Source organism: Vipera ursinii (assembly GCF_947247035.1).
Source record: "Vipera ursinii genome assembly, chromosome: 7".
Lineage (NCBI taxonomy): Eukaryota > Metazoa > Chordata > Lepidosauria > Squamata > Viperidae > Vipera > Vipera ursinii.
In genome coordinates this window covers 48,386,586-48,413,119 of record NC_139521.1, presented here as the reverse complement: position 1 = coordinate 48,413,119, position 26,534 = coordinate 48,386,586, and the positions used below count along the sequence as shown (strand labels likewise).

The following is a 26,534-nucleotide window of genomic DNA, read 5'->3' as shown; positions in this document are numbered from 1 at the left end:
GTTTTCAAGAAAAGACCAGGCAGCCATTCAGAATAGTATGAGGATTCCTGCGCTGGGAAGGGGATTAGAAGATGTTCAAGATCCCTTCCAACCCTCTTACAGTCAGCCCTCTTACAACTTAAGTTAACTGAACAGACAATAAAATTGTTGTATATGTGCAGGAAAAAACCTGCTTCTTTGCTGAACATTGTCCTTCCATAGACCTTCCATGGTTGTTTATGCTGTGCTGTGTCAGATTAAAGTGAAGAGTTTCTCAATCCACACTTTATTCATTTATCTTGCCCTTCAATTCCCACAGTTCTTCTATGTGCCAAAAGAATAATTTCTGAAGCAGATTGGAAAAAGCTTCCTATTCCAGATACTAACAATAGAAATGAGAGAATCATTAATAGAATTGCCCTCCACTATTGGCCCACCATCCTAATATGTGATCATGATCTTTTATTTCTTGAGTGAGAAATCTGTGTTGACTTGTTTGATCCATGCTTTATTTTCTTGGGTGTCTACTGTGTACTCAGTTTTCTCCAACACCTGAATTCAAGTGTCACTACTCTTACTGCTTTTTAAACTACAACTTTCACTTACTTGGGAAATATACGCTGCAGTATTTTTTGGAAAAAATGTAAGCTGCAGTTAAGCAATACCATGCTTTCTCTTTTACAGTGTTAAAAAACCCAATCTGTAAATTATATACCTTCCCCACTTCTGACAACAAGTGGATGTATATACGAGAACAGATGTTTGAGAGCAATCTTTCTTTTCATGTTCCCAAGGAACTTATTAGCCTTCACATAAAGGAAGATCTGAGAAGGTAAGTGAAATGAAAATGTTAAAAAATGTGCTTTTAGAATAGTCTTTAGAAAACTGCTGGTAGAAATTGACTTAAAACGTTGATTATAGTAATCAACAAAATGCTAGGGATTCAGAATTCCAGACTGCTTGCTCCAGTGGAGAAATGTAATAATGTAAAAGAATCAAACTGTTGCTAAGGGGCCCACAACAGGCATTAGAGCTGAGGTAGCATTTCCTGCTCTGGAGAATCCAATTGCCTACCTGTACTACCATAGGTGTGGCCAATCCAGATCTTAAACTGTTTTACAGTTCTGCACATACTCTAAGTATTTTCTGAATTAGTGTTGAGCAGAGAAACATAGTAGAAGACTTCAAGAAGCTTAAACACATTATTCTAGCCAAGGAGATTTTATATATTCATGTTATAAGTTTAAGTTTTTGAGTTAACTGGTCTGAAAATCAGACCATTAATTTTTGAGGTTTTCGCGGGTGTTTGTATGTAGATCTTCCCCTGATACCTCCAATTCTACGTGGGGGAAAAATCCGAATGACCAAAGATATATATGTGTGTGTGTGTGTGTGTGTGTGTGTGTGTGTGTATGTATGTGGCCAGCATGACTAGACACCAAAGGCGCACGGAACGCTGTTACCTTCCCACTGTAGTGGTCCCTAAATTTCTACTTGCATTTTATGTGCTTTCAAACTGCTAGGTTGGCAGAAGCTGGGACGAGTAACAGGCGCTCACTCTGTTACGCGGCACTCGGGATATATGTGTGTGTGTGTGTGTGTGTGTGTGTGTGTGTGTGTGTGTGTGTGTATGTCTCATATGTTAACTCTTAGATTACCTTGCTAGGCCCCAAACATGGGGCAAATCTTTATTTCCTGTTTTCAGCCTTATCTCAAAGGCCATCGAACAGGCTGTAGTCACACCGGACAGTTCATATATTTGTGTAAATTACTAACAAAGAATTTAGGGAGGCTGATATGCATTTCGGACTCATTAGTCCTCATTACCTTGCTAGGCCCCAAACATGGGGCAAATCTTTATTTCCTGTTTTCAGCCTTATCTCAAAGGCCATCGAACAGGCTGTAGTCACACCGGACAGTTCATATATTTGTGTAAATTACTAACAAAGAATTTAGGGAGGCTGATATGCATTTCGGACTAATGAGGACTAATGATCTTTGGATCTTTGGTTATTCGGGTTTTTTCCCGCGTAGAACTAAAGGTGTAGGGGCAACGTTTCGACGGAATCCCATCCGTCATCATCAGGCTGGTGGCTTCTGCTTCCTTCTTCTGGGAGAAGCATGTGGCTGTTTGTTCCTCTTTTTTAAACTGCCAGAGGGGGGGTGTTCTGTGGGTGGAGGTGTGCTCTGATTGGGTGGGGGATTAAGTGTGTTCTGATTGGGTGGGAGTGTGTTTTGAATGGTGGGTGTGTTCTGATTGGGTGGGGGTGTGTTTTGAGTGGATGGGCTGGTCTCAGCTGCCAGCCTTAGACCTGAGCTGGTGAGTTGTGCTGCTTTTGTTCGGCTTTGTGTTTGTGGTGGTGCCATGATTTTATAGTGGGTGTCAGTTTGCGTTTCAACGAAATCTCATCCTCAGGCTGGTGGCTTCAGCTTCGTTCTTCTGGGAGAAGTGTGTGGTAGTGGCTGTTTTTTCTTCTTTTTTAACTGCCAGAGGGGGGGTGTTCTGTGGGTGTAGGTGTGCTCTGATTGGGTGGGGGGTTAGCTGTGTTCTGATTGGGTGGGAGTGTGTTTTGAATGGTGGGTGTGTTCTGATTGGGTGGGGGTGTGTTTTGAGTGGATGGGCTGGTCTCAGCTGCTAGCCTTAGACCTGAGCTGGTGAGTTGTGCTGCTTTTGTTCGGCTTCGTGTTTGTGGTGGTGCCATGATTTTATAGTGGGTGTCAGTTTGCGTTTCAACGAAATCTCATCCTCAGGCTGGTGGCTTCAGCTTCGTTCTTCTGGGAGAAGTGTGTGGTAGTGGCTGTTTTTTCTTCTTTTTTAACTGCCAGAGGGGGTGTGTTCTGTGGGTGTAGGTGTGCTCTGATTGGGTGGGGGGTTAGCTGTGTTCTGATTGGGTGGGAGTGTGTTTTGAATGGGGGCTGTGTTCTGATTGGGTGGGGATGTGTTTTGAGTGGATGGGCTGGTCTCAGCTGCCAGCCTTAGACCTGAACTGGTGAGTTTTGCTGCTTTTGTTCCATATATATATATATATATATGGAATAATTGAGGATAATTTGCTAGCTTCAGCCGGTTTTATAATGTAAATATAACTTGTCTAAAATTCATTTTAGCAGGTCCATATCAATATAATAAATTTTATTCATGGTTTTTCAGGGGGGTTTTATACAACAAAGTATTTTGCTTATCTATGTAGTGGTTTTGAACCTTCATTTTCCCCAAACCCAGTTGTTAAAAAGTGCTACTTATTTAAAATGTTTTGTTGTTGTTAGCTGCGAAGTTGTGTCCAAACCATCGCTATCCTATGGACAACGTTCCTCCAGGCCTTCCTATCCTCTACCATCTTCTGGAGTCCATTTAAGCTCACACCTACTGCTTCAGTGACTCCATCCAGCCACCTCATTCTCTGTCATTCCCTTCTTCTCTTGCCCTCAATCTTTCCCAGCATTAGACTTTTCTCCAGTGAGTCCTTCCTTCTCATTAGGTGGCCAAAGTATTTGAGTTTTAGCTTCAGGATCTGGCCTTCTAAAGAGCAGTCAGGGTTGTTCTCCTCTAGGACTGACCGGTTTGATCGCCTTGCAGTCCAAGGGACTCGCAGGATTCTTCTCCAGCACCACAGTTCAAAGGCCTCAATTCTTTGGCGCTCAGCCTTTTTTATGGTCCAACTTTCACTGCCATACATTGCAACTGGGAAGACCATAGCCTTGACTATACGCACTTTTGTTGACAGGGTGATGTCTCTGCCTTTTAGTGTGCTGTCTAGATTTGCCATGGCATTCCTCCCGAGGAGCAAGCGTCTTTTAATTTCTTGGCTACAGTCCCCATCTGCAGTGATCTTGGAGTCCATGAAAATAAAATCTGTCACTACCTCCATTTCTTCCCCATCTATTTGCCAGGAATTGAGAGGGCCGAATGCCATGATCTTGGTTTTCTTAATGTTACGTTTCAACCCAACTTTTGCACTCTCCTTCTTCACCCGCAACAAGAGGCTTTTTAGTTCTTCTTCACTTTCTGCCATTAGAGTGGTATCATCTGCGTATCTTAGGTTGTTGATATTTCTCCCGGCAATCTTAATTCCAACTTTTGATTCATCTAGCCCTGCCTTTCTCATGATGTGCTCTGCATATAAGTTAAATAGGCAGGGCAACAGTATACAGCATTGCCGGACTCATTTCCCAATTTTGAACCAATCAGTGGTTCTGTGTCCAGTTCTCACTGTTGCTTCTTGACCATATAGGTTTCTCAAGAGACAAATAAGATGGTCTGGTACTCCCATCTCTTTAAGAACTTGCCACAGTTTATTGTGATCCACACAATCAAAAGCTTTAGCATAGTCAATGAAGGAGAAGTAGATGTTTTTCTGGAACTCTCCAGCTTTCTCCATGATCCAGCGTATGCTGGCAATTTGATCTCTAGTTCCTCTGCCTCTTCGAAATCCTGCCTGTACTTCTAGTAGTTCTTGATCCACATACTGCTGGAGTCTAGCTTGTAGGATTTTAAGCATAACTTTACTATCATGTGAAATGAATGCAATGGTGCGATAGTTTGAACATTCTTTGGCACTGCCTTTCTTTGGAATTGGAATGTAAACTGATTTTTTCCAATCCTGTGGCCACTGTTGAGTTTTCCAAATTTGCTGGCAAATTGAGTGTAGCACTTTTACTACATCGTCTTTTAAGATTTTGAATAGCTCAGCTGGAATACTGTCACTTCCACTAGCTTTGTTGTTGCTCAGCTTTTCTAAGGCCCACTTCACTTCACATTCTAGGATGTCTGGCTCGAGGTCAGTGACCACCTCATTGTGATTATCAGGGACATTAAGCTCATTGTTGTATAGTTCTTCTGTGTAATTTTGCCACCTTAATCTCTTCTGCCTCTGTTAGGTCCCTGGCATTTTGGTCCTTTATCATGCCCATTTTTGCATGAAACGTTCCCTTCATCTCTCCAATTTTCTTGAAAAGATCTCTGGTCCTTCCTATTCTATTGTTTTCTTCTATTTCTTTGCACTGCTCATTTAAGAAAGCATTCTTATCTCTTCTAGCTATTCTCTGGAATTTTGCATTCAATTGGGCATATCTTTCTTTTTCTCCCTTGCCTTTCGCTTCCCTCCTTTCCTCAGCTATTTGCAAAGCTTCCTCAGACAGCCATTTTGCTTTCTTGCATTTCTTTTTCTTTGGGATGGTTTTAGTTGCTACCTCTTGTGCAATGTTGCAAACCTCTGTCCATAGTTCTTCAGGCACTCTGTCTATCAGATCTAATTCCTTAAATCTATTTGTCATCTCTACTGTATATTCAACAGGGATATGATTTAATTCATACCTGAGTGGCCTAGTGCTTTTACCTACTTTCTTCAGTTTAAGCCTAAACTTTGCAATGAGAAGCTCATGGTCGGAGCCACAGTCAGCTCCTGGTCTTGTTTTTACTGACTGTATAGAGCTTCTCCATCTTTGGCCCAGAGCATATAGTCAATCTGATTTCTGTGTTGACCGTCTGGTGATGTCCATGTGTAGAGCCGTCTCTTGGGTTGTTGGAAAAGAGTGTTTGCTATGACCATCGTATTCTCTTGACAAAATTCTATCAGCCTGTGCCCTGCTTCATTTTGTACTCCAAGGCCAAACTTGCCTGTTATTCCGGTTATCTTTTGGCTTCCTACTTTAGCATTCCAATCCCCTATGATGATAAGCACATTATTTTTTGATGTTAGTTCTATAAGGTGCTGTAGGGTTTCATAGAACTGGTCAATTTCATCCTCTTCAGCACTGATGGTTGGGGCATAGACTTGGACTACTGTGATATTGAATTGTTTGCCTTGGATTCGAACTGAGATCATTCTGTCATTTTGGGATTGTATCCCAGTATTGCTTTTCCTACTCTTTTATTGACTATGAAGGCTACTTCATTTCTTCTGAGGGATTCTTGCCCGCAGTAGTATGCCTGATGGTCATCTGAATTAAATTCACCCATTCCTGTCCATTTTAGTTCGCTGACACCTAAGATGTCGATGTTCAGTCTTGTCATCTCTTTTTTGACTACGTCCAGCTTTCCTTGATTCATGGATCTTACATTCCAGGTTCCTATTGTGAAAAAATCTTTACAGCATCGGACTTTCCTTTCACCACCAGACACACCCATACCTGAGCGTCCTTTCGGCTTTGGCCCAGTCGCTTCATTCTTTCTGGCGCTACTAGTATTAGCCCTCTGCTCTTCCCCAGTAGCATATTAGACGCCTTCCGACCTGAGGGGCTCATCTTCCAGCGTCATATCGTTTTGCCTTTTGGTACTGTCCATAGGGTTTTCATGGCAAAGATACTGGAGTGGGTTGCCATTTCCTTCTCCAGTGGATCACGTTTTGTCAGAACTCTCTGCTATGACCTTTCTGTCTTGGGTGGCCCTGCACGGCACAGCTCATAGCTTCATTGAATTACGCAAGCCCCTTTGCCACGACAAGGCAGTAATCCATGAAGGGGATTTAAAATGTACATGCTTGTAAAAATGTTGAATTCTGACTTACCATTCTTTGAATTAAGTAAACAAAAGGAAAAGAATACAAATAGATACATAAAATGAACTTTATGCTAGAATGAATATTGAAATAAAATAAATAAATAAAAATACAATAGCTATAAAAATATTATTAAACTATTTTTTCAAAGGAAGGAATCCCTGTGGGTTTTACTCCACTAGCTATTGCCAACTATAGGGGGCAGCATTGATCTCCTTTGCGATCCCATGAGTCAGCACTTTGGCTAGCATGATGTTGTGTAGCCCTATATTTAAAGGAAAAAACAAAGAAAAAGATAAACCAGTAAAAAAGTGTACTGGTGTGGGAATGACCTTGAGGGATAAGGGGAAGAGATGCTGCCTAGGGAATGTTCAGATAAAAAGGGGCAGGAGAGCCAAAAAGTGTTTAACAGGCAAAGAAATAAACTTAAGAAGGATCTGCCCTAATGTCTCTGTTAAAAATGACTGTGGATGATTTGTATTTCAGAGTTATAAGATTCTGTAATGTAGCCTGACATTAAAGTAGAATTAGTTCATGTGGTCATGTTTCCCTGGGATGGCTAACATCAATCATGCACATCTTAAATATAAAATAAGATAAATAATAGAAAATAGCTAATGATTCCCATATAACATTATAACAAGATAAATAAAGTATATAAAAATGCTAGTAACTCCACTCTTTTTCTCCCTCCCCACTTCTCTGTTGCTACTTAAAATATTTTTATGTTTTACTTTGGATTTATTACTCATTTCTGTTTCAGTCCTTTTTATTATTGTTGTTATTCTCTTCTGAAAACTGGGTTTTTTAACTATTCCTTTCAGTAATTTCACCATTTGGTAGCCCTCATTTGGACCTGTTCCAGTTAATAAATGTTCTTTTCAAATTAAAATGTGTAGAACTGAACATAATAATCCCAGTGAAGCCTTCCAAGATAGAATAGAGCGGAGTAGTTACCTCTCTAAATCTGGATTTTTGATGTTATTTGTCTTCTTTGAACAGTGTTGGATTATGCTGTAGGGACATATAGAGCTTATGAACCACTAGTACATACAAATTCTCGTTGCATGTGCTGTTCTTGAACCAGATTTCCTCCATTTTGAATGTCTGTTATTGTTTATCTAGATTCTAGATAAAATGAAATATAACACGAAGTATAAACTCATGCTTCTAGATTCTAGAAGCATGAGTTTATACTTCGTGTTATATTTCATTTTATTTGTTTCCATCCATTGTTCTAAGCAAAATCTTTTTGGATTTTTCCCTTTTCCTAAATATTAGTAACTCTTCCTGGTTTTGTATTGTCTGCAAATTTGGTAAGCATTCCTTTAACTCTCTCCATATCATTTAAAAAAATGTTGACTCACACCAGGATCTGGACAGTTTCCCATGGCACCTTACTCAAGATGTCTCTTCAGGAAGATTTGATGCTATCTTAGAGTTGTCCTTGAGTCAATTGTGGGTCCACATAAGTCGTCAAACCCATATTTGATCAATTTGTTAATAAGGATGTTATAACAGCATCAAAGTCTTGCTAAAGTCAAGATAGACTACAGCAAGGGATCATCCAGTGTAGTAACTCTGTCATTAAAGAAGATCGAGTTAATCTGACACAATTCATTGGCATAAATCCATGTTGGCTCCTTTTAATTAATGAAGATAAACATTTCTTTCCACCATAAAAGAACAAACTTTCTACATCCCATGTTTAAAAAAAATGTTTTTCATATATTTACACATTCCAAATTTTAGATACTGTACATATGTCATGGTTATGACAGATGAAACTCTTCAAAAGAACTTAGAGGCATTGTTTACCTTAAAGAATCTTTTATTTGAGAAACAACGTATCGGCATTACATAGTTGAAACAAAAAACTAAATTCCCCTCCCCTGGATACAAAGTAACAAAGTAAAATTCCCTCCTCCAATAAACAGTCATAAATCACATTCCCCAATTATCTTGAAGTGTGGGCTTTTTCCCCAGCTCTCCAGCCTGCCAAAACACTATCAGCTCTGGGCACAATGTCCTTGGGTTCCACGGCTAAGATATTGTTTTGACTAGCTGGACTCTCATCCCTATTCCCCCTCCCAGCATCAACAGATTCTAAAAGCAATAGAGAAAATGGCTGCATTTCCATCTGTTGTGAAAGCAAGAACATCCAATGTTAGCACCGTTGACATCCAGCCCCCCTTACAAAAAGGACAAATTCTGTAATGCAAACAAAATCACAAATTAGGGGTTGCCTCTTGGTTTGTTAGGGTGTTTCTTATAGAACCTATTAATGAGTCTGTCAGCTTGTACATCACTAGATTTCACCCAGGTGGCCTCAGACAATGGATACTCTTTCCATTGCACTAACTACTGCAATTTCCCTTTAAAAATTCTAGAATCAAGAATACGCTTCAATTCATAGTGAGTCTGTCCTAGTACTATGAGAGGTCCAGGTGCCTTCTTAGGGGGAGGTCTTAAGGTAGAATACTGAACAGGTTTCAGCAGGCTACAATGGAATACAGGGTGAACTTTCCCTAAGAGCTGGGAAGTTTTAGCTCTACCGTGACCGGGTTAATAATCTTTACAATGGGGAAGGGTCCTAAGTACTTTGGTCCTAACTTCTTACTAGGTAACTTAAGCCATAAATATTTTGTGGACAAATAAACCTTTTCCCCAACTTGAAATGTCCTTTGAGGAGCCCTTTTTTATCTTCCTGTTCTTTGTACGTTTTGGAAGCCTTTTTCAAAGCAGTTTTCATGATTTTTCCAGACTTCTTCCTACCCCCTCACCCATTGATCAAGAGTTTGGAAGTCGAGGGTCCCTGAGGATATTTGGGTATTGGGCTGAACTCTTTTCCTGTGGCCACTTTAAAAGGTGTGAAGCCGGTGCTGCTGTGAACAGAATTATTGTAAGCCATCTCTGTGAAAGGGAGGAGGTCAGCCCAGTTCATTTGTTGATAATCCACATACATTGGAGATACTGTCCCACCATTGATTCAGCTGCCCCATTGGTAGACAGATGAAAGGTTGACAATAGTCCTTAAGATGAGCCAATTAGTTTAAGAAAACTCCTCCAAAACATAAATGTAAACTGCACCCCCTTGTCAGAGATTATTCATTTTGGTGCGCCATGCAGTCTGTAGATGTGTTTCAGGAATATCTTGATTAGTCGTTGGGCGGACGGAAGCCCTTTGCAAGGAATAAAGTGAGCCTGCTTTGAAAACAGATCTATCACAGTCCAGATGACCATATTTTCCCTACTTTCAGATAGGTCTACTATAAAATCCATAGCAATTTCTTCCCATTGGGAAGGGTCCACCACCGGTTGTAATAACCCAGGGGGTTTTCCCGGAATTCTTTTCATGGTGGCACATACAGTACAACTCAGCATAGTTTTCTACATCCCATTTCAGTCCCGGTCACCAAAATTGCTGACAGATGAGGTGTAGTGTTTTTAAATATCCAAAGTGCCCAGCCTGTTTTACATCATGGCCGTGATGGAGCACGTTAAGGCGGAAGGTCTCGGGCAAGTACAGCTTTCCCCCTTTGTAAGCCAAACCATCCCTGCAATTTAGGGAGGTTTGATTGTCCTTGAATCATTGACTGGTGAGCAGCTTTCGTTTTATTTTCTTTGACCCAGGGTCATCGGGGTTTGGGGCTCTTGAAGGTGGAACTCTGCACAGTGTGAGTTGAGAAGTAGTTTGTTGAGTGGAGATAATTGCTTCATTAACCTCTTCACACTGGCTGTTGTACTGGGGCAGTCTGGATAAAGCATCAGCTAAGATGGTTTTTTTTCCCCTGGTATGTACTTTAGGGTGAAATTAAACCGGTTAAAGTATTGCACCCATCGTATCTGGGGACAATATGCGGGAAGTTTTCAGTGTTTCTAGGTTTTTGTGATCATACCTTGAAGGGCACCTTGCTTCCTTCTAGATAGTGTCACCAGTTTAATAGAGCCGAACAGATCACAAAGGCTTCCTTCTCCCACACAGCCCATCTCCTCTCTCATCAGTGAATTTTTTCGAGGTATGGGCGCAGGGTTGTAGGGTCCTACTCTGGTTCTTTTGCAATAATACAGCTCTGATGACCACGTTGCTGGCATCGGCTTGAATCACAAAGGGCTTCCCCAGTTTGACCGCAAATAGCCTTTTTTAAATTTTCTAAAGCAGATTGACAGTTCATACTCCATGCTAATGGTTGGCCTGGATGCGGCTTTCCTTCCTCCTTCTCTGTTTTCAGTAATTCTGTAAGGGATAAGGTAATTTCAGCAAAGGAGGGGATGAACTGGTGATAGAAGTTGGTGAATCCCAGAAAGCTCTGCAGCTGTTTGTGAGTCTTTGGGGCTGCCATTCAATTACGGCTTTCACTTTGGTTGGGTCCATTTCAATGCCCTCGCTGGAAATAATCTCAAAATGTATTAGAATTAGCAGTACAATTAGCAGTACAATTATATTGTATTCAGGAAACTGTCACCAACCATAATATCTAACATCAAGGAGAAACAGAGAAAGATTAAAACATTTATCCTGAATTAATAGATATTAAAACCAAATTTCACCCAGCACAGCATGAACTACTGGTGTTTTTTATATTCAGTGGAATCTCACAGCTGTAGTTCTAACAGTAAAAGTTTTCCATGTGTTTTCATTTAATACTGATATGAATTGTGTTTCAATTATATCAGTTTCCAGAGTTAATAGGAAACTGGCAATTTGCTAAAGGATGTACTTTTGTAACTCCATGAATTGACTATCTTTTATTAGCCCAACATTTTCACTTAGCAGGTGCACTTGTCAAGATGATTAACCCAGACAGATAAATCCTGGTAGTACATATTAAAAGTGACAGTAACATTTTCTTTAAGTGGTGTGTTTAAAAATTGAAAATCTGAATGTGCTATTTTCATCATCCAAGTCAAACTATTTTAACTGGCGAAATCATTATTTGTTTGGGGGTTTTAATTTAATGATGCTGGTGCATTTGTTGTTTTTAGATTTCAGAGCATATTTTCCAGTATTAAACAATGCAGATTGTTGCACTAAATGCAGTTTATTTTCACATAAAAGCTGGAGAACACAGTTAGAATTTGTAAACATTGAAAAGGTGTAGATTTAAAAGATAACACCTCATCAAATGTTAATATAAATAGAAGGAGATAGGGCAGGGATCTTCAGAGATACTAATTAAAGACCTATTTCCATTTATTTCCTCTGTAAAACATAGAAATAGCAGATGATCTAGCAGTCTTTTAGAATGTAGATATCTAAGATGCATGAAGGGTGCCAGTTTAAGAATGCCTTTTCTACTACTGCCTGGATTCTAGCATTTCCTTACCCTACTGAAAGATTCTCTGAATTAAACCTGAATCCATTTCTTTGAAACAAGTATTTTATTGATTAGGCCTAGGATAATGTTATATATAAATAAGAATGGTAAAACTAGCTGTTAGACTATAGTTGTTTAACCACTTAATTTGTACTAATGTTTCGTAGCATTGGATCGATAAAATAAGGTGTTTTTTTGTTATTTTGCTACAGGAATCAGGACCTTAAAGAACTTGGGGAGCTTTCTCCACATTGGGACAATATGCGTAAAAATGTTATTGCACACTGTGATCAAATGTTGATCCTGTACCAAAATATGCTTGCAGAACTTGGGAAATATACAGGTCAGAAAATGTTTAATAATTAAACTTACAATTTTGTGATTTTTTATTCTATAGAACTATGTAGCATAAACCATGAGTTCATATGATCTCCTTTTTTCTTAAGTTTATGAAAACAAATAATTACAAGTATTGAGTGTATGATATTATTTGAACGTAAAATCTCTCAATGCCTAGATCAGTGTTTATTTGTTTTTAATATATTTTATTGATTTTTTACAATAACAATCTTCAGTGCTTGGTAAACAGTGTTCATATATTGGGTTCATATATTTAAAAAACAATAATAATTAAATTCTATAGTTCCATAATCAATATATTGATTAATGATATACTGCTTTGATCTTCTCTTCTTCCAGTAGTATTCTCCTTTTTTCAACATTAAACAAATATAGCTCTTTATATTTTCGATACATACAAAGTTAGATATAAACATTTTTCTTATGTTTGTACAAATATCAGTAACATCAGCATATAACATCTTTTCTGAACAGCTTATGTTTCAATTGTATTTATAAAAGTCATCTTGTTGAGTTACTATATGTCCTGTTTTCAAGATTCTTATTTAAGCTTAATTTCCCCTCTATGTTCAAACCATTCTTATCAGTCATAATTTTCCCAAAGTTAATTCCCTTTAAATATACAAACTTTCCATTCACATACACCATCCCAATATTTTTACATTTCATATATTATAAAAAATACTATACTACTTGTATATCTTTTCCCTCTTACTGTAGGGCCTCTTTATATCCATAATTTATCTATTCTTTTAACCATATTCAAACAAGTGTTTAATCATATAGTACTCCATCTGGTAAGTTGAATCAAATCTCTTGAATCTAACTCTAGCCGCCTTCTTTTGCCAAGTAACTTTCCAAGTCAGTGTGTTCAACTTGCCAGGGAATTCTTCCTGTATTTTTGTAAATGTTGTTGGGAATAAAAGAGACAAGTTAAGTAAGACATGCATTTTTTGTCTCCCAAACTTTAATGATTCTCTTGGCTGCTCTATAATCCATTTTGTTAGATATTCTTTCCTATCTTCAATTTTGTTTTGAAGCCCTAAAAAATAAGATATCTTTTCCATTTCCATTGTTATGGCAAAATCTTGCAAGCTTTCTTTTGTTTGTATTAAGTTATGGTTCTCTTCATCTGTAGCTTCGCTCTTTGGGTACTGTCCTCTGATTTGTGTTCTGTTATCTGGTTTGTTTGTTCATTCTTTGTTGTCATTTTCTGAGAGTTTTTTAATTGTAATTTTAGGTTAAAGATGTGCTCACTTATGTTATTAGTTTTTAATCTCATTGTGATTTGACACCACTGTCATTTGAATATGTTGCAGCATTGGAAAATATTTGCCTTGTCTTGGAGTATTGCTCCTTCAGGTCTCTGATATTCCGGGCTGGGGCCGTCAGAAGGAGATATTAGGTGTGGTTTCCTGCCACTTTTAGATAGATATGCAACATCCATTTTATCACCTCCCTCCAGATATTCTTTCACCGGTACCATAGTCTCTATGATTAGCCTTGTTAAACCAGCCAATCTTAAAATCTAAACAACCAAATCTTATATAGTTCTTATCTTTATGTATGGTTTTTATTATCCAATACATTTCCAATTGTCAAAGCACCACTGAAAGCAGTATTTTATAACAGTTCTTCTATTCAGGGGTCTTACAATTATTAGCCAGCCAATATTGCAATCCAGAAGTAAATTCCTCCCTAGAAGATTAGCCAAAAGTCAAAGTTTTTCTTTCTCTGCAGACAATGCTTGAGCTTAGAGATCACCGCTTAGTAAGTGTTTATAATCCCAGAAGGTAAGCAGTTTTTAAAACAAATATAGTTCTCAATATGTAATAGGTGGCCCAGTGTATTTTCCCCCCTGTTCCCAGCTGTTTTCTATTTGGCTAAAAGTACTGAGGTTCAAAGGAACAAGTTGTTCTTTTTCTGGGTGTCTTGCCAATTTTTGAGTCAATGCAGCTGTTCTATGCTCTAATCCTCCACTAGATGTCAGTAGATAGTCATTTTCCTACTTTTAAGACAAAGAATTATTTTTTTATAATTTCATCAATACTCTTTCAGATGTGAAATCTTAACAATTTTCATAATTTTCAGATTTATCCAGATTCCAGACTATAGTATTATTAACTTCATTTCAATATATTTCTTCCCCCATAAAAATTAAATCACCACTTCCATCTATGGAAGGGTGGGGTTGCGATCCCTTCCCTTCTCACTTTCGGAGGATTTTTTGTTTGGGGATCATTTCCAGGAAATCAGTTACAAGATAGAAGAGAGAAGATCAATATTCTCACCCAGTTCCAAGCATGCTGTTCACAGTTGTTTTGGTTAGTGTTTTTGGACTTTGGCTGCTGGTAGCTTGGGCTAGTCACTGATGTGCAGCTAGCCTTTGTCTTGTTGGCTTGGAGGGCTTCCCCCAGATCAAATGGATTGACTGCTGTCTTTCAGTGATCCATAGGGGTCCCTCTTTCTTTACCGCCTCTCTGGGGTGACTTAGACTCATTTAGGGACCCCTGGCAGGGTGAAACAAGCCAGGGGGTATGGAGCTCCGCAGTCCCTCAGCCATACTCTACTGTGCAAAACTGGAAGTCCGATCAATGTTTTTAAGATGTATGAACTTCAACTTGTGAATTTGTCTACACATTTTAAAATTGCCAGGGTTGAGAAACACTGGCCCAGATGATAACAAGAATCTAATCTGTTTCATGGTCTGGGCATAATATTTTTTTACAGATCGTGCATAAGATCTCTCCATCTTATGAGTTATTTAGACCATCCTTTATGTACATTTCTAGGTATGTTTTCATTATATATGGAGGCTACCAAATATTGTTCCCAAATAAAGGATTCTGATTTTATATCTCTGATAGGTTTTAATGCGCAGGATTGCCATTTATAGTGTCCTATATCTTGTTCATTTCCTTTCCTTAGCATGATGAAATAGCTGCAGTTGGTTTGTTTTTTAAGTTAGATTCTTTTTTTGTGTGTGTTTATAAAATAGCTGACTGTCACAAAGATTATTTTTCCAGCAGGCCATACAAAATTCATCTGCTAGTAACATTGATTCTTTTTAGGTATAGAAAAATTCCTGTTTTGTTCTCCAGGCTTTTAAGTTATTCTTTTTATTTTTATGGTTAATTTCTATCATACAGTTTTAATTTTTGCTTGATATTTTTATTTTCATTTTATAAAATTACCCACATTTACACATTTATTCTGACGCTACTATTGATAATGAAAAACAAGCTGCTATGGAAGAAAAGGCACTCCCCTATCTGGATGGAAAGTTGTTTTAAGGAAATGAGATTTTCATCAAGTTCAAAGCACCGGAGAAAGAATTATCTTTTCACTTTGCACTAGTAATCTTGATGCTTTTACCCACATACTGTAGCTGCTATTTGAAAAGAAACATAAAGTAAAACCCTGTACATTGAATGGAGTTACATGTTTAATGTCGGGCAATGTGGTGTGATGTCAGACAGGGAGGATATGTTAGAGAACCTGTAGGTTAAAGAATTTCAGCTGGCGGGGCCTTCTTTGCTGTTGCACCTGCCAGTAAATATCTTTCCTCAGAGGTGATGATGGTCCCCACACTTTAGTGACTTGTCTGAAATGGTATAGGGTCTCCTGCTTGAGTAGGAGGTTGGATTAGAAGACCTCCAAGATCCCTTCCAGCTCTATTCTGATTGACTGATAGTCTTCTGGAATAGCATGAGTTTGCCAACTGGCTTGGAGATCAAAGAGTGGCACACAAGTCTGGGGTTGGCTGGATGATGCTCCCTTCACCTTTTTTAACTTTTTAAGTTTGCTCTTATTTTATTTTTCACTCTGATTTAATTGATTTCAAATTTTATTTATTTTATACAGTTTTATCATTTGTATCTGAAAACTGCCCAGAGTCACTTGGATAGCGAGAGAGGTGGTATCTAAATTTGATAAATAATTTTTTTAAAAAATTGATAAAAATATATTGGTATTATAATTATGGAATTGTTAAATCATTTATTCATGCATGTATTCTATTTATAAATTTCTTAGTGGAACATGTTCAGCAAATACAAAGCCCTACATGGCATGGGTCCGGACTACCTGCGGGAGCACCTTCTGCCAATGTCAACGCCCCACCGTCCTGTGCGCTCCCACAGAGAGGGCCTCCTCAGGGTGCCACCGCTCAAGGAATGTCGGCTGGTGGCCCCCAGGGGGAGGGCATTCTCAGTGGGTGCGCCAGCCCTCTGGAACAGCTTGCCAACCGAAATCCGGATGGCCCCCGACCTCCGCACCTTCCGGCGCGAATTAAAAACTTACCTGTTCCAGCAGTCCGGCCTGGCCTGATAGCTCTTATTGGGGTCCCAATTTGTATTTTACTATTGTTTGTTTTTCACTACGGTTCATTCTGTATGCCTATCTTATTCTGTACACCGCCCTGAGTCCCTCGGGAGAAGGGCGGTTTATAAAAACAAACAAATAAATAAATAAATAAATAAATAACTCAGTTACATGTTATTTCTAGTGGAATCTATTGTTTCCAGAGATATGTGGCATATGTGCTTATATCCCGTCTTTCCATCAGGAAGTTCAGATTTCAGTTTCACAGTGTACTGATGGCATCCCATTCAGGAAACCTACCCTTAGTTTTACTTTGAGTAATTGTAATGTAAATGTAAAAATAGTCAGAATTAGAAATTAAATACGTTTTGACTGAACGTACAGGTCAAAAATATTTTACTTTTCCTAAATAGCTTGAAAAGCTGAAATTAAGGCTTGTGCTATGCAAGTTAATTATTACAAACTTAAATTTTTTCTCTGTGAATTTGCTGACTATATAATTAAACTCTGGTAACTGGTTTCATTTCAATAGCTTTAAATGCAGACAGGCATGTGCACATAAAGGTGTATATCTTCATTAGGTTTGCACTGTTTACACAGTTCTTATTTGGGTTTCTAAGGAAAACTGCTTTCCAGACTTATGTAAAATCATGCAAACTACTATTTTTCATTATGTGAAGTATAATAGCCTGCCAATGGTTGGTAAATATTATGTGGGCTTTTACCCTTGTTTCTATGTCAAAAAAAGTAGAAATAACTCTGGGAATGTGAAAAATATACTCAATTCAAGTTTATGTTCTTTATCTGAGTAAACTGATATTGGAGCATGCCTAAAGTTAACTAAATAATTTATGCACTAATTATGATGTACAAAATGGAAATGCTATATAATAGCTGTTTACTATTTAATATTGGAATCTATGATTCCAAACAAACTGGAATCACAGATAAATTCCAGTAATAGCTAAAAATCTTAATTAATTCTAAATTTGGGAACCATATATAGGCTTTTTGTTGAATGGCATGAAGAGAAGAAAGAAGGATCACAATACCCACATATGAACTTGGAGAACTTAATAGATAAAATTAAGCAAAGAATATATGCCTTAGCCTAGTCATATTAAGTGTTATTGTTGCTGTTCCTGACTATTATTCTTGACTGAAGTTGTCTACACTGCAAATTATGGTAATTGTAAATATGTTTCAGTTTTCTATTGTGAATTTGCTATACAGAATAAGCAAGCTATTTATCTGGTCTTGTTCCTTCTATATCAAGATTTCCAAAATACTTATAATTAATTTCAATTATGTCTTAGAACAGAATTAGCTCAAGTTTGTTGTACATACATAGTAGCTGAGTTCTCCGTAGTTGACTAGAGCAATAGAGAGGTATTGACCAAGTTTTTTACAGATATTTTCCACTGAAAATTCTAGAACATGGGCTAAGAAATGGACATTGATCTCTGAAAACCCATCTTTACTGCTGAATAAAGACTGACTTCAGTATTTCACTTTAAAATGAGAATAATGTTACAGACTTTTTGTATGGTTGTTGCAATGGTTGTTTAGATGCATTCATTTCTAGGTAAGAATATGTTGGGGGTTGGCTGTAAAGGTTATTGTTCCTTCATTTCATTTACTTCTAACCTTACTGTTTATGGATACCTCTTTCCATAAGAGGAGAATGTACACACTTTAAGTATTAGACATCAGATAATACTTTAAAAAGTATTTAAGATTTATTTTATTTTAATCCCATTTATATCCCGCCCTTCTCCGAAGACTCAGGGCGGCTTACAATTTAAGCACAAACCAATGTGCTTAGCAATAGCCTTCATTCTATGTATATGCCTGCTTATTAGGGCTTTTGGGGGCCCCCAAGCGGCTTTATTACAAAGTCAGATGCCAAAAAGTTCTTTATTTTTAATAAATATATATAATAGATACATCACCATTGTCAGTAAAATCACGTATTAATTGAATATGATTTTTTACGGCCTTAATAACAATTTGTTTTGTAGGTATTAATAAGTGGGTGGTTAGTCCTCTGAATTTGTACACCAATTACAAAGAGACAATCATTTAGTTACAATAGTACGAATAGTCTAGAATTTAATGATATTAGGAAAGTTTCCTTTATATTTCCTAAATTTCTCCTTTACACTTCTCCCATCCAAATCGTATCTTGTACATATTGTGGATTTGGACATCACAGAATTCCTGTGGTGTAAATTCTTACAAATTGAAAATAGAGCAGTATTTAAATTAAAAAAGGAAAATTGTGGCATGGAGCATGGAACTATCATATAGACTTACTAGCAATTTTTTAAAGTAGCTCTCTTTTCCTTAGATTTCATGGGCGCCATTCTGAAGCTGCAGCATAAAGATTCTTGACACCCAAAAATGTTACAGACACAGAAGTATTTTCTTAGATTTTAAGAAAGAGAAAATATCTAGATCCTCAGTTAAGGATATTTTATCAATTTTTTTCAGGCTCTTCTTTCAAATCAAGTTGCAGTAAAGGAGAAAAAACACTAGAATTTGTTCCAATAAATCTACATCTGCAGAGAATGCTTGTGCAGGGTCCTTGTATAAAAGGTAAGCTGTATGATGTTATACAGTTCACTACCTAATACAGCTAGTCCTTGGGCTCAATTATGGTCGTAAGTCGAGGACTACCCATAATTTAACTTCAATCATGAAATCACTTTTTCTTTCTTCTCTGTTGGTTGCACTTTTAGACTTGGGTGTTTCCGCTGTTGAAATGTACAGAACTGCATATAAATTTGTGCTCCTTTTTAAAAAACAAGTAATTCTGTTTTTTCTCACTATGCATAAAAGTTGAACATTAATATTTTATATTTCATAAACGTATCTATTGTAAGAAAAGCAACACACAACTATAATAAACCCCCATGAGCTACATAATTATAAATCTTCCAGTTGAATAAATAATTATCTGCCAGAAGTAATTTCAACTAAATTTCTTAACTTTTTAACTTTGAATATATATTTTTAAGCAAATTTTAAAATATACATTCAAATCAAGCCTTAGCTGAAACTAATTCCATAATTAAAGCTACTTTTGGCATGTATCTGGAAAATGAATATATATATATATATATATATATATATATATATATATATATATATATATATATATATATATATATATATATATATATATATATATTCATTTTCCAGATACATGCCAAAAGTAGCTTTAATTATGGAATTAGTTTCAGCTAAGGCTTGATTTGAATGTATATTTTAAAATTTGCTTAAAAATATATATTCAAAGTTAAAAAGTTAAGAAATTTAGTTGAAATTACTTCTGGCAGATAATTATTTATTCAACTGGAAGATTTATAATTATGTAGCTCATGGGGGTTTATTATAGTTGTGTGTTGCTTTTCTTACAATAGATACGTTTATTGTTATTGTAAGCCATCAGGAATTGGAATGATTGAATAGCATGTACATTTAAAAAAATAACAAAACCTGGGGGGAAAATCTTAATATTTTATTATCTTTATTTATTACCAAAGACCAAAAGTAAATTACAAACTCATATAAGGAACGATAAAACTTAAGGAAAAATTAAAGATAAAATAATTTACTGTAAATAACTTATCAATATAAATTATCTGGTAGAAAAGCTGCAGGTTAATGGGTTATCCGACAAATTCCTAATGCCTCTGGTGCTAAAAGACCCATCAAATGTTTAAAGACTATAAATTCAACACGCAAATAGAACTATGGGGCAATAGCAGATACTTTACACTGGCCATCTAGAAATTTTTAATCAAGTATCCAAGAGTTGTGCCATTGTTTATACTACTAAACAGAAACTGATTTCAATTCAATTTATTGCATTCATAGATCAGTACAGATAATAAAATAAAATTTAAAACAGAGTTAAAATACATTTGTAAAATAACATAACTAACATAACTATCATCTGTAAGCTTCAGGTTGCAGCCTATATTAAATTATAATGTAAGGACTAAAATTATATTAAATATAATATCTAAAATTACAACAAAGTAAAGTATCTAAAACTATTAATATCAACAAAGTAAACAGATTAAAAATAAATTGTATTAGTGGACATTGAGACAAGTCAGTTGTGGTAGAATTTCTAAAATCTTACTAAGTTGCTAAGACGTTTGCGTACCAAACATCTGTTTGCATTGTGAATTCTTTGTTTTATTTACCTTATGTCTTATCCTTGAGTTTTCAGTGTTGATCTAATTTACTGTAATGAACATCTTATAATGTAATGCAGTTTGCCTGTCATATCTGAGAAGGCTGAAATTCAATAAATTGTGTATATGTGTATTTTTTAGGGATGGGCGTATAGAAAATGTAAGGTATGGAATGAATAGATTTTTGATTATATTTTAAGAGAGTGATAAATTGGTAATGTTGATTAGACTTGCTGTGGATGAAGGGAGAAACTTCTTTTTCTAACCTTTCCCTTTTTTATATTTTCTTTTTCTGCAGTTTCTTAATTTTTATTTTTTAATATATTTCAGTAGTATGTAATTGTATTAATTTTATCTGTATAATGTAATCTTTAATAAAATTATTGAAAAAAGGAAGAAAAATGTATTATATGTACCTAAGTAAATAACTACAAAAATAAAAGGAACCAATAACTGAGTGGTAGTGCAGTGGTTAAAATGCAGTATTGCAGGCTTAACTCTGCCCTCTGTTAGAAGTTTGATCCTGACTGGCTCAAGGTTGACTCAGCCTTCCATCCTTTCGAGGTTGGTAAAATGAAGACCCAAATTTTGGGGGGCAATGTGCTGATATTGAAAACCACTCAGAGTATTGTGAAGCACTGTAAAGTGGTATTTAAGTCTAAGTGCTATTGTTATTGCTAATAACTGTGTTTGAAAAAGTTGTATTTTCTATTATCGTTCCATGTAGTACCACGTGGGGGAAAAAATTTCCTCATGAAATTTCTAAAACTGGCAAGAGGCATTACCCAGTAATGGTATCTTACCAGGATAACCAATTGCTAAATATTTTCTTACTAACAAAGCATGATCACAATAATTGGGTGAAGAAGCAGGAAATATATTTGATTCTTTGTTTCCTGTCATAGGAATGTCTCTTCAGAATATTTCCTAAATGGATTTGGCCAATATAGTACAGTAAGCTCTTGACTTAGTTTAACAATGTTGAAGAAGTCATTGATTTAAGCAGATGAGACAATAAAAGAGGGTTTCAGGAGGGAAAGAAGATCCCAAAATTCAGAAGAACTCTGGAATGGTAAACCTGGTCATTTGCAAGTGGTTGGGAATTGATGGTTGGTGACATTCATTTGTGGAGAGGCAAATACATTTGTATTAGTTAGGACTACTAAAACTACTTATTATCGCTTACGATTACCACGTATCTGTGTATGTACAATTTAGTATGTAATCTTCCTGTTTCAGATGTTCTTTATGATGTCATCACTGTGGGAGCTCCTGCAGCACATTTTCAGGGATTTAAAAATGGTGGTCTTCAGAAATTATTAAATAAGTTTGAGGCAGAAAGACGAAAGTAAGTACACTGCTATCAATTTAGAAATAGTCCTCACTAACTAATTTTGTATTGTCTATCAACATTTCTAGCAATTTTTCTCCTTAGGTTATGAAGATATCAGCATTATTGATTCTCTTTTTTATTGCTTTTCCTAACTGAGTATATGGTAACATGTTATTAATGTCTTATTAATTTAGAAAATTAAACATATTTCTTTAATTATACAAAATGAATGGGAGAGGTTGAATCAATATATGTCAATCAGTTGTTTCAGTCAGAAATCCATCAGGGTGCAAAGTTAAATCATGCAATGTATGAGATATGAGTCATATGCCATATTGCAGAATTTGGAAAACTGCATGAAAATTAGCCAGAGTCTAAATCATATAGTGGCCTCAGAATGTAATTAGTTTAGTTCACTTAAAAATGTGGTCCAAATAAAACCCAATCTGTTCATCTGTATTAGTTTTGTAAGATTGAAAATGAACTTTTATTTATTACAAATGCTACGGTTACCTAACTAAGCAGCAACATACACACATATATAACAAAACGATACTTAATTGTACAAAAAATATAATACAGTATGGGCATAATATGAGGCTAGCATCCGTTTTTTTATTGTTTGATGACATATGGCACCTTGGCTTTATGATTACCGTATCAGTGTTACTAATTCTATTTATCATAGTGCAAGATCAAAAACCTGGAAACAGATGTCAGGGTCCTGGTTAGATGGGTATTGTGCTCTTAGCAGTGACAGATGGGCATTGTGCTCTTTACTAGGATAGTTCTTCAAAAAGGGATAAATGTATATCTTCTTTGATTCCTATAGAGCAAGCAATAAAGGAGCATATGGGTTAGGAATTCTACAAAGCCATTTCCACATGGATATAAGCACTGTTGAAAAGGGATGTTCTTATACCCCCCCTCCTCAAAACTGCAGAGAATAGGGCATCCGTCCTGACCAAGGTGAAAGCGCAACAGAATTTCAGAATTAGAACTGAGATATGATGATGAGACATGCCTATTTGAGAAGATGGTAAGATTGGATACTAGGCTTAGACATGATTGAAAATCAATATCCCAGATGCATTGTTTAGATCCTGGCATGTTCAAGCCCTAATGGACAGAAGCTTTCCACAGAAACTTCTAAGGATTGGAATTTGCCATTTTCTTTTTTTAGCCAGATTGGTTTAAAATAGTCTCTTGAGAACCAGTAAAGCCAGACGTGTAGAAGAAAAGAATAAATTTCAACCAGAAAATAAGAATAGAATCAGGCTCTGGCATCCATAGAAACCAAACCTGTCTCAATTTTTATGAACCTTGAACTGTGAGTATTAATAGTATTAGTTAGTATTTTTAGATGAGCATAAATACATGGATCTTACAATCAACCACACTTGCTCCTTTGGATCTCCAGAAGGTTAAGTCCCCATTTACATCTCCTCTTACAGAGCTATTTAGTATGACCAATTCCAGACTATCTATAAACTGGGCCAGTCAGAAGACTGCCATATTACAAGTTTTTATTGTCAAGCCCATAAAGGGCAAACTATTTCATTTGAGGGGAGAGACTAATTAAAATGATCTTGTAAAAAATCATCTGTCTCTCCAGTATGAGCTACACAGTAAAACTGAGACTGTAGTTCTTAAATCTAGTGGGAAAGTATTCACAAGAAAGGACCTCATGTAGAAAATTTAATTTAATTTAATTTAATAATTTAATTTGTATACCGCCCTTCTCCCGAAGGACTCAGGGCGGTGAACAGGGCAATACACAATAAAAATAGAATACAAAAATTAAAAAGCCATTAAACCATTATGCCCATAAAATTAATACATGTTAAAATTAAAACTATTTATAAAAACCCAACCCCATCCCGTCAGACCAGGCCAGCTTGTTCGAAAAAGAAAGTTTTGAGATCGCGCCGGAAGGAGCGAAGGTCGGGGGCCATCCGGAGCTCAACCGGTAAGCGGTTCCAAAGGTCTGGCGCGCCCACAGAGAACGCTCTCCCCCTGGGGGTCACCAATCGGCATTCTTTGATCGGCGGCACCCTGAGGAGGCCCTCTCTGTGGGAGTGCACTGGACGGAGGGAAGTTGACGCCGGCCGCAGGTGTTGCCGTAGGTAATCCGGACCCATGCCATGAAGGGCTTTGTAAGTCATCACTAACACCTTGAACCTGCCAAATCACATTTGTAAGGCAGAGACTAAGAACACTACTAGCACATTTTGGCTAGGCAGATTCTGCTTGAAGCAAGCAGTTTCAAAGATAGTCAGGCCTCAAGCTGTATAAGAATTTAAAAGTGTGCCATCATCTTAAATTATATCAGAAACAAATCATGATGCAATGCAGTTCTGCCAACATTTGTGTATCATGGCAGTATTGGAGGTTCCCAGTTAACATTAAGGCCACTGCATTTTGCATTAATTTTATTTTCCAGGAAGTATGGCCTCCTAAATCAGTAGAAAGTCACTAGAATGTGATTTAAGTTTAAATCACTTGTAGAGTGATTTTAATAAATGAAAGTAATTAAAACATAGTTGATTTTTTTTTAAAAAAACACCATATTAATTTGCAAATACCTATACACTTATTACTATAATAGGAAATTAAAAACAAAAATTGAAGCAGACTTTCCGTTATCAAAAGGCTCAATTAAGGTACACATCTTTGTTTAACCAGTCTATTTTACCACACATGAAAGAACATCAAAGCCACTTTCCTATTCCTAATGCAATTATTAGATTTATAGTGCACATGAAATCAAAATTCTTTTATTTAAAAATAACACTAAATTATTATTTACTTTAGCCAGAATTAGTGGATCAGTAAAGGCAGGAAGTGAGAAGAAGGAGGAAAATGCTCATGCTCCTAGATAATTGAAGCATGGTTTAGGGAACCAGAGAAGTATAGTCAAATTAGTCCAAGGAATGTCAGTTTTTAGTGCTCCTTTTACTATGTAAATCAGCACAGTAAACTCTTGATTTAATGGACAAATAATAACAAGGAATGATTTCTAGACCCAAATTTATGTTATATCTGATTGTATTATGCACGTAATTTATGTATGACAAAAGGCAAATGAATTTTAAACTCTTTACAATATGCATTTATATTAATTTAAACAATTAAAATGCAATGAAATAAAAATCATTTAAAGTTATTTGATAAATATTGAGAATATTTATTTTCATTTGAACAAGTTTGAATGAAATTCTTGGAAAACCTTCTAATTCTTCATCTGGGAATTACAGGAGTGAATGTCTAGTACATTTGGAAAGATTAGGCTGAAGAAAACTATTCTAAGCCTAAGCAGACTGAACATTAATCAAACATTTCCCTACACTGCTTTTCTGTATTAATGCTAATAACATGTTTTTATCTGCCTATGAAAAATGCAACATTTTTATCCATGATGACTATAAACTTTCATGTATATTTTTGTTTTCGTATATTGGAATGAGTAATCTTGTTCCTTTAAATGTCTCTATTTGATCTTTTTCTATTCTGCATTGTAGAGATATGTATTGTGCTTCAAACTGACCCAAAGACATCTGTCACCTTCCAGTTTTTCTGTCCAATCTAATTATAGGGCTTGTTGCCTTAGAGACCACTTGGCTCTATCTTTTAAACAGCTGGTTAAAATATATTCTTGCAGTAGAAGGCTTGGTAATCTCCTGGGAGAACAGCATTGATCATAAAGTTCCATTCTTACAGTTTTCCTGAGGATTTATTTTTACCTTGCTATCTGATAACACTGAAAGAACTATTAGACAAATGATTTGAGTCTTAGATCTTCAAAAGACTCAAAGATGGTGTTCCTAACATTCATAGCCCTGCTTCTTATCTCTTACATAAAATTATCTGAGGTATCTTGTGTCTTGACTCAGTATAGTACATTGCTTCTACAAGTACTGGAGTAATCCCATTCAAAAATTATTGTGCCAGTGTGGATAAGGAGATGTTGAGTTAATAGCCTAAAGAAATTCATGCATTATGAATTATCCACATAGGCAAGGATCTCACATCTTACATGGTTTATCTTTGATAAGGCCCAAAGTCAACTGTTTTTGTTAGGTTCAGACAGACGAATGACTCAGTGAGGTTTAACAGTAAGAACGTTTATTAATACACATATGTCAACTGTCAACTGTCAGATAAACTCCGGCTTATATACTCCGGCCGTTTGAACTGTATCCAATCCGCAGCCCGGAATTTCCCGCCGTTAAAACATTAACCAATAAATGCACCCAAACTTCCCGCTTCACAGAAACCTTTTGCAATTAAGCTACTGACACAACACCCCTTCCCCCCCAGATGATGTTATTTGTTGACGTAATCTCTCAAGTATTTTGGGGGCTTATGGACCCTTGATGGGTATCTATTGGACTTGCAACTTACATCATTGTTAACAGACTGGCTGATTGTTATGGGCCTAGAATTTTGGGACACTGACTCTGATGATTCTCTAATAACTGATTGTTGTTGCTGTTGTTGCTGCTGCTGTTGTTGT

The 26,534-nt window shown here is 36.5% G+C and overlaps 1 protein-coding gene across 2 annotated transcripts in view; it reads left to right on the top strand.

Annotated features, from left to right (window-relative positions):
* The window catches only part of INPP4B (inositol polyphosphate-4-phosphatase type II B), a 223,250-nt gene that overhangs the window by 104,972 nt on the left and 91,744 nt on the right, over window positions 1–26,534 (top strand). For both annotated transcript variants that reach the window (XM_083366960.1, XM_083366961.1), the window contains 4 exons: window positions 664–811; window positions 12,007–12,137; window positions 18,971–19,075; window positions 21,925–22,033. In XM_083366960.1, the coding sequence (XP_083223086.1) occupies window positions 664–811; window positions 12,007–12,137; window positions 18,971–19,075; window positions 21,925–22,033 (493 nt within the window). The remainder of the gene's footprint in view (window positions 1–663; window positions 812–12,006; window positions 12,138–18,970; window positions 19,076–21,924; window positions 22,034–26,534) is intronic.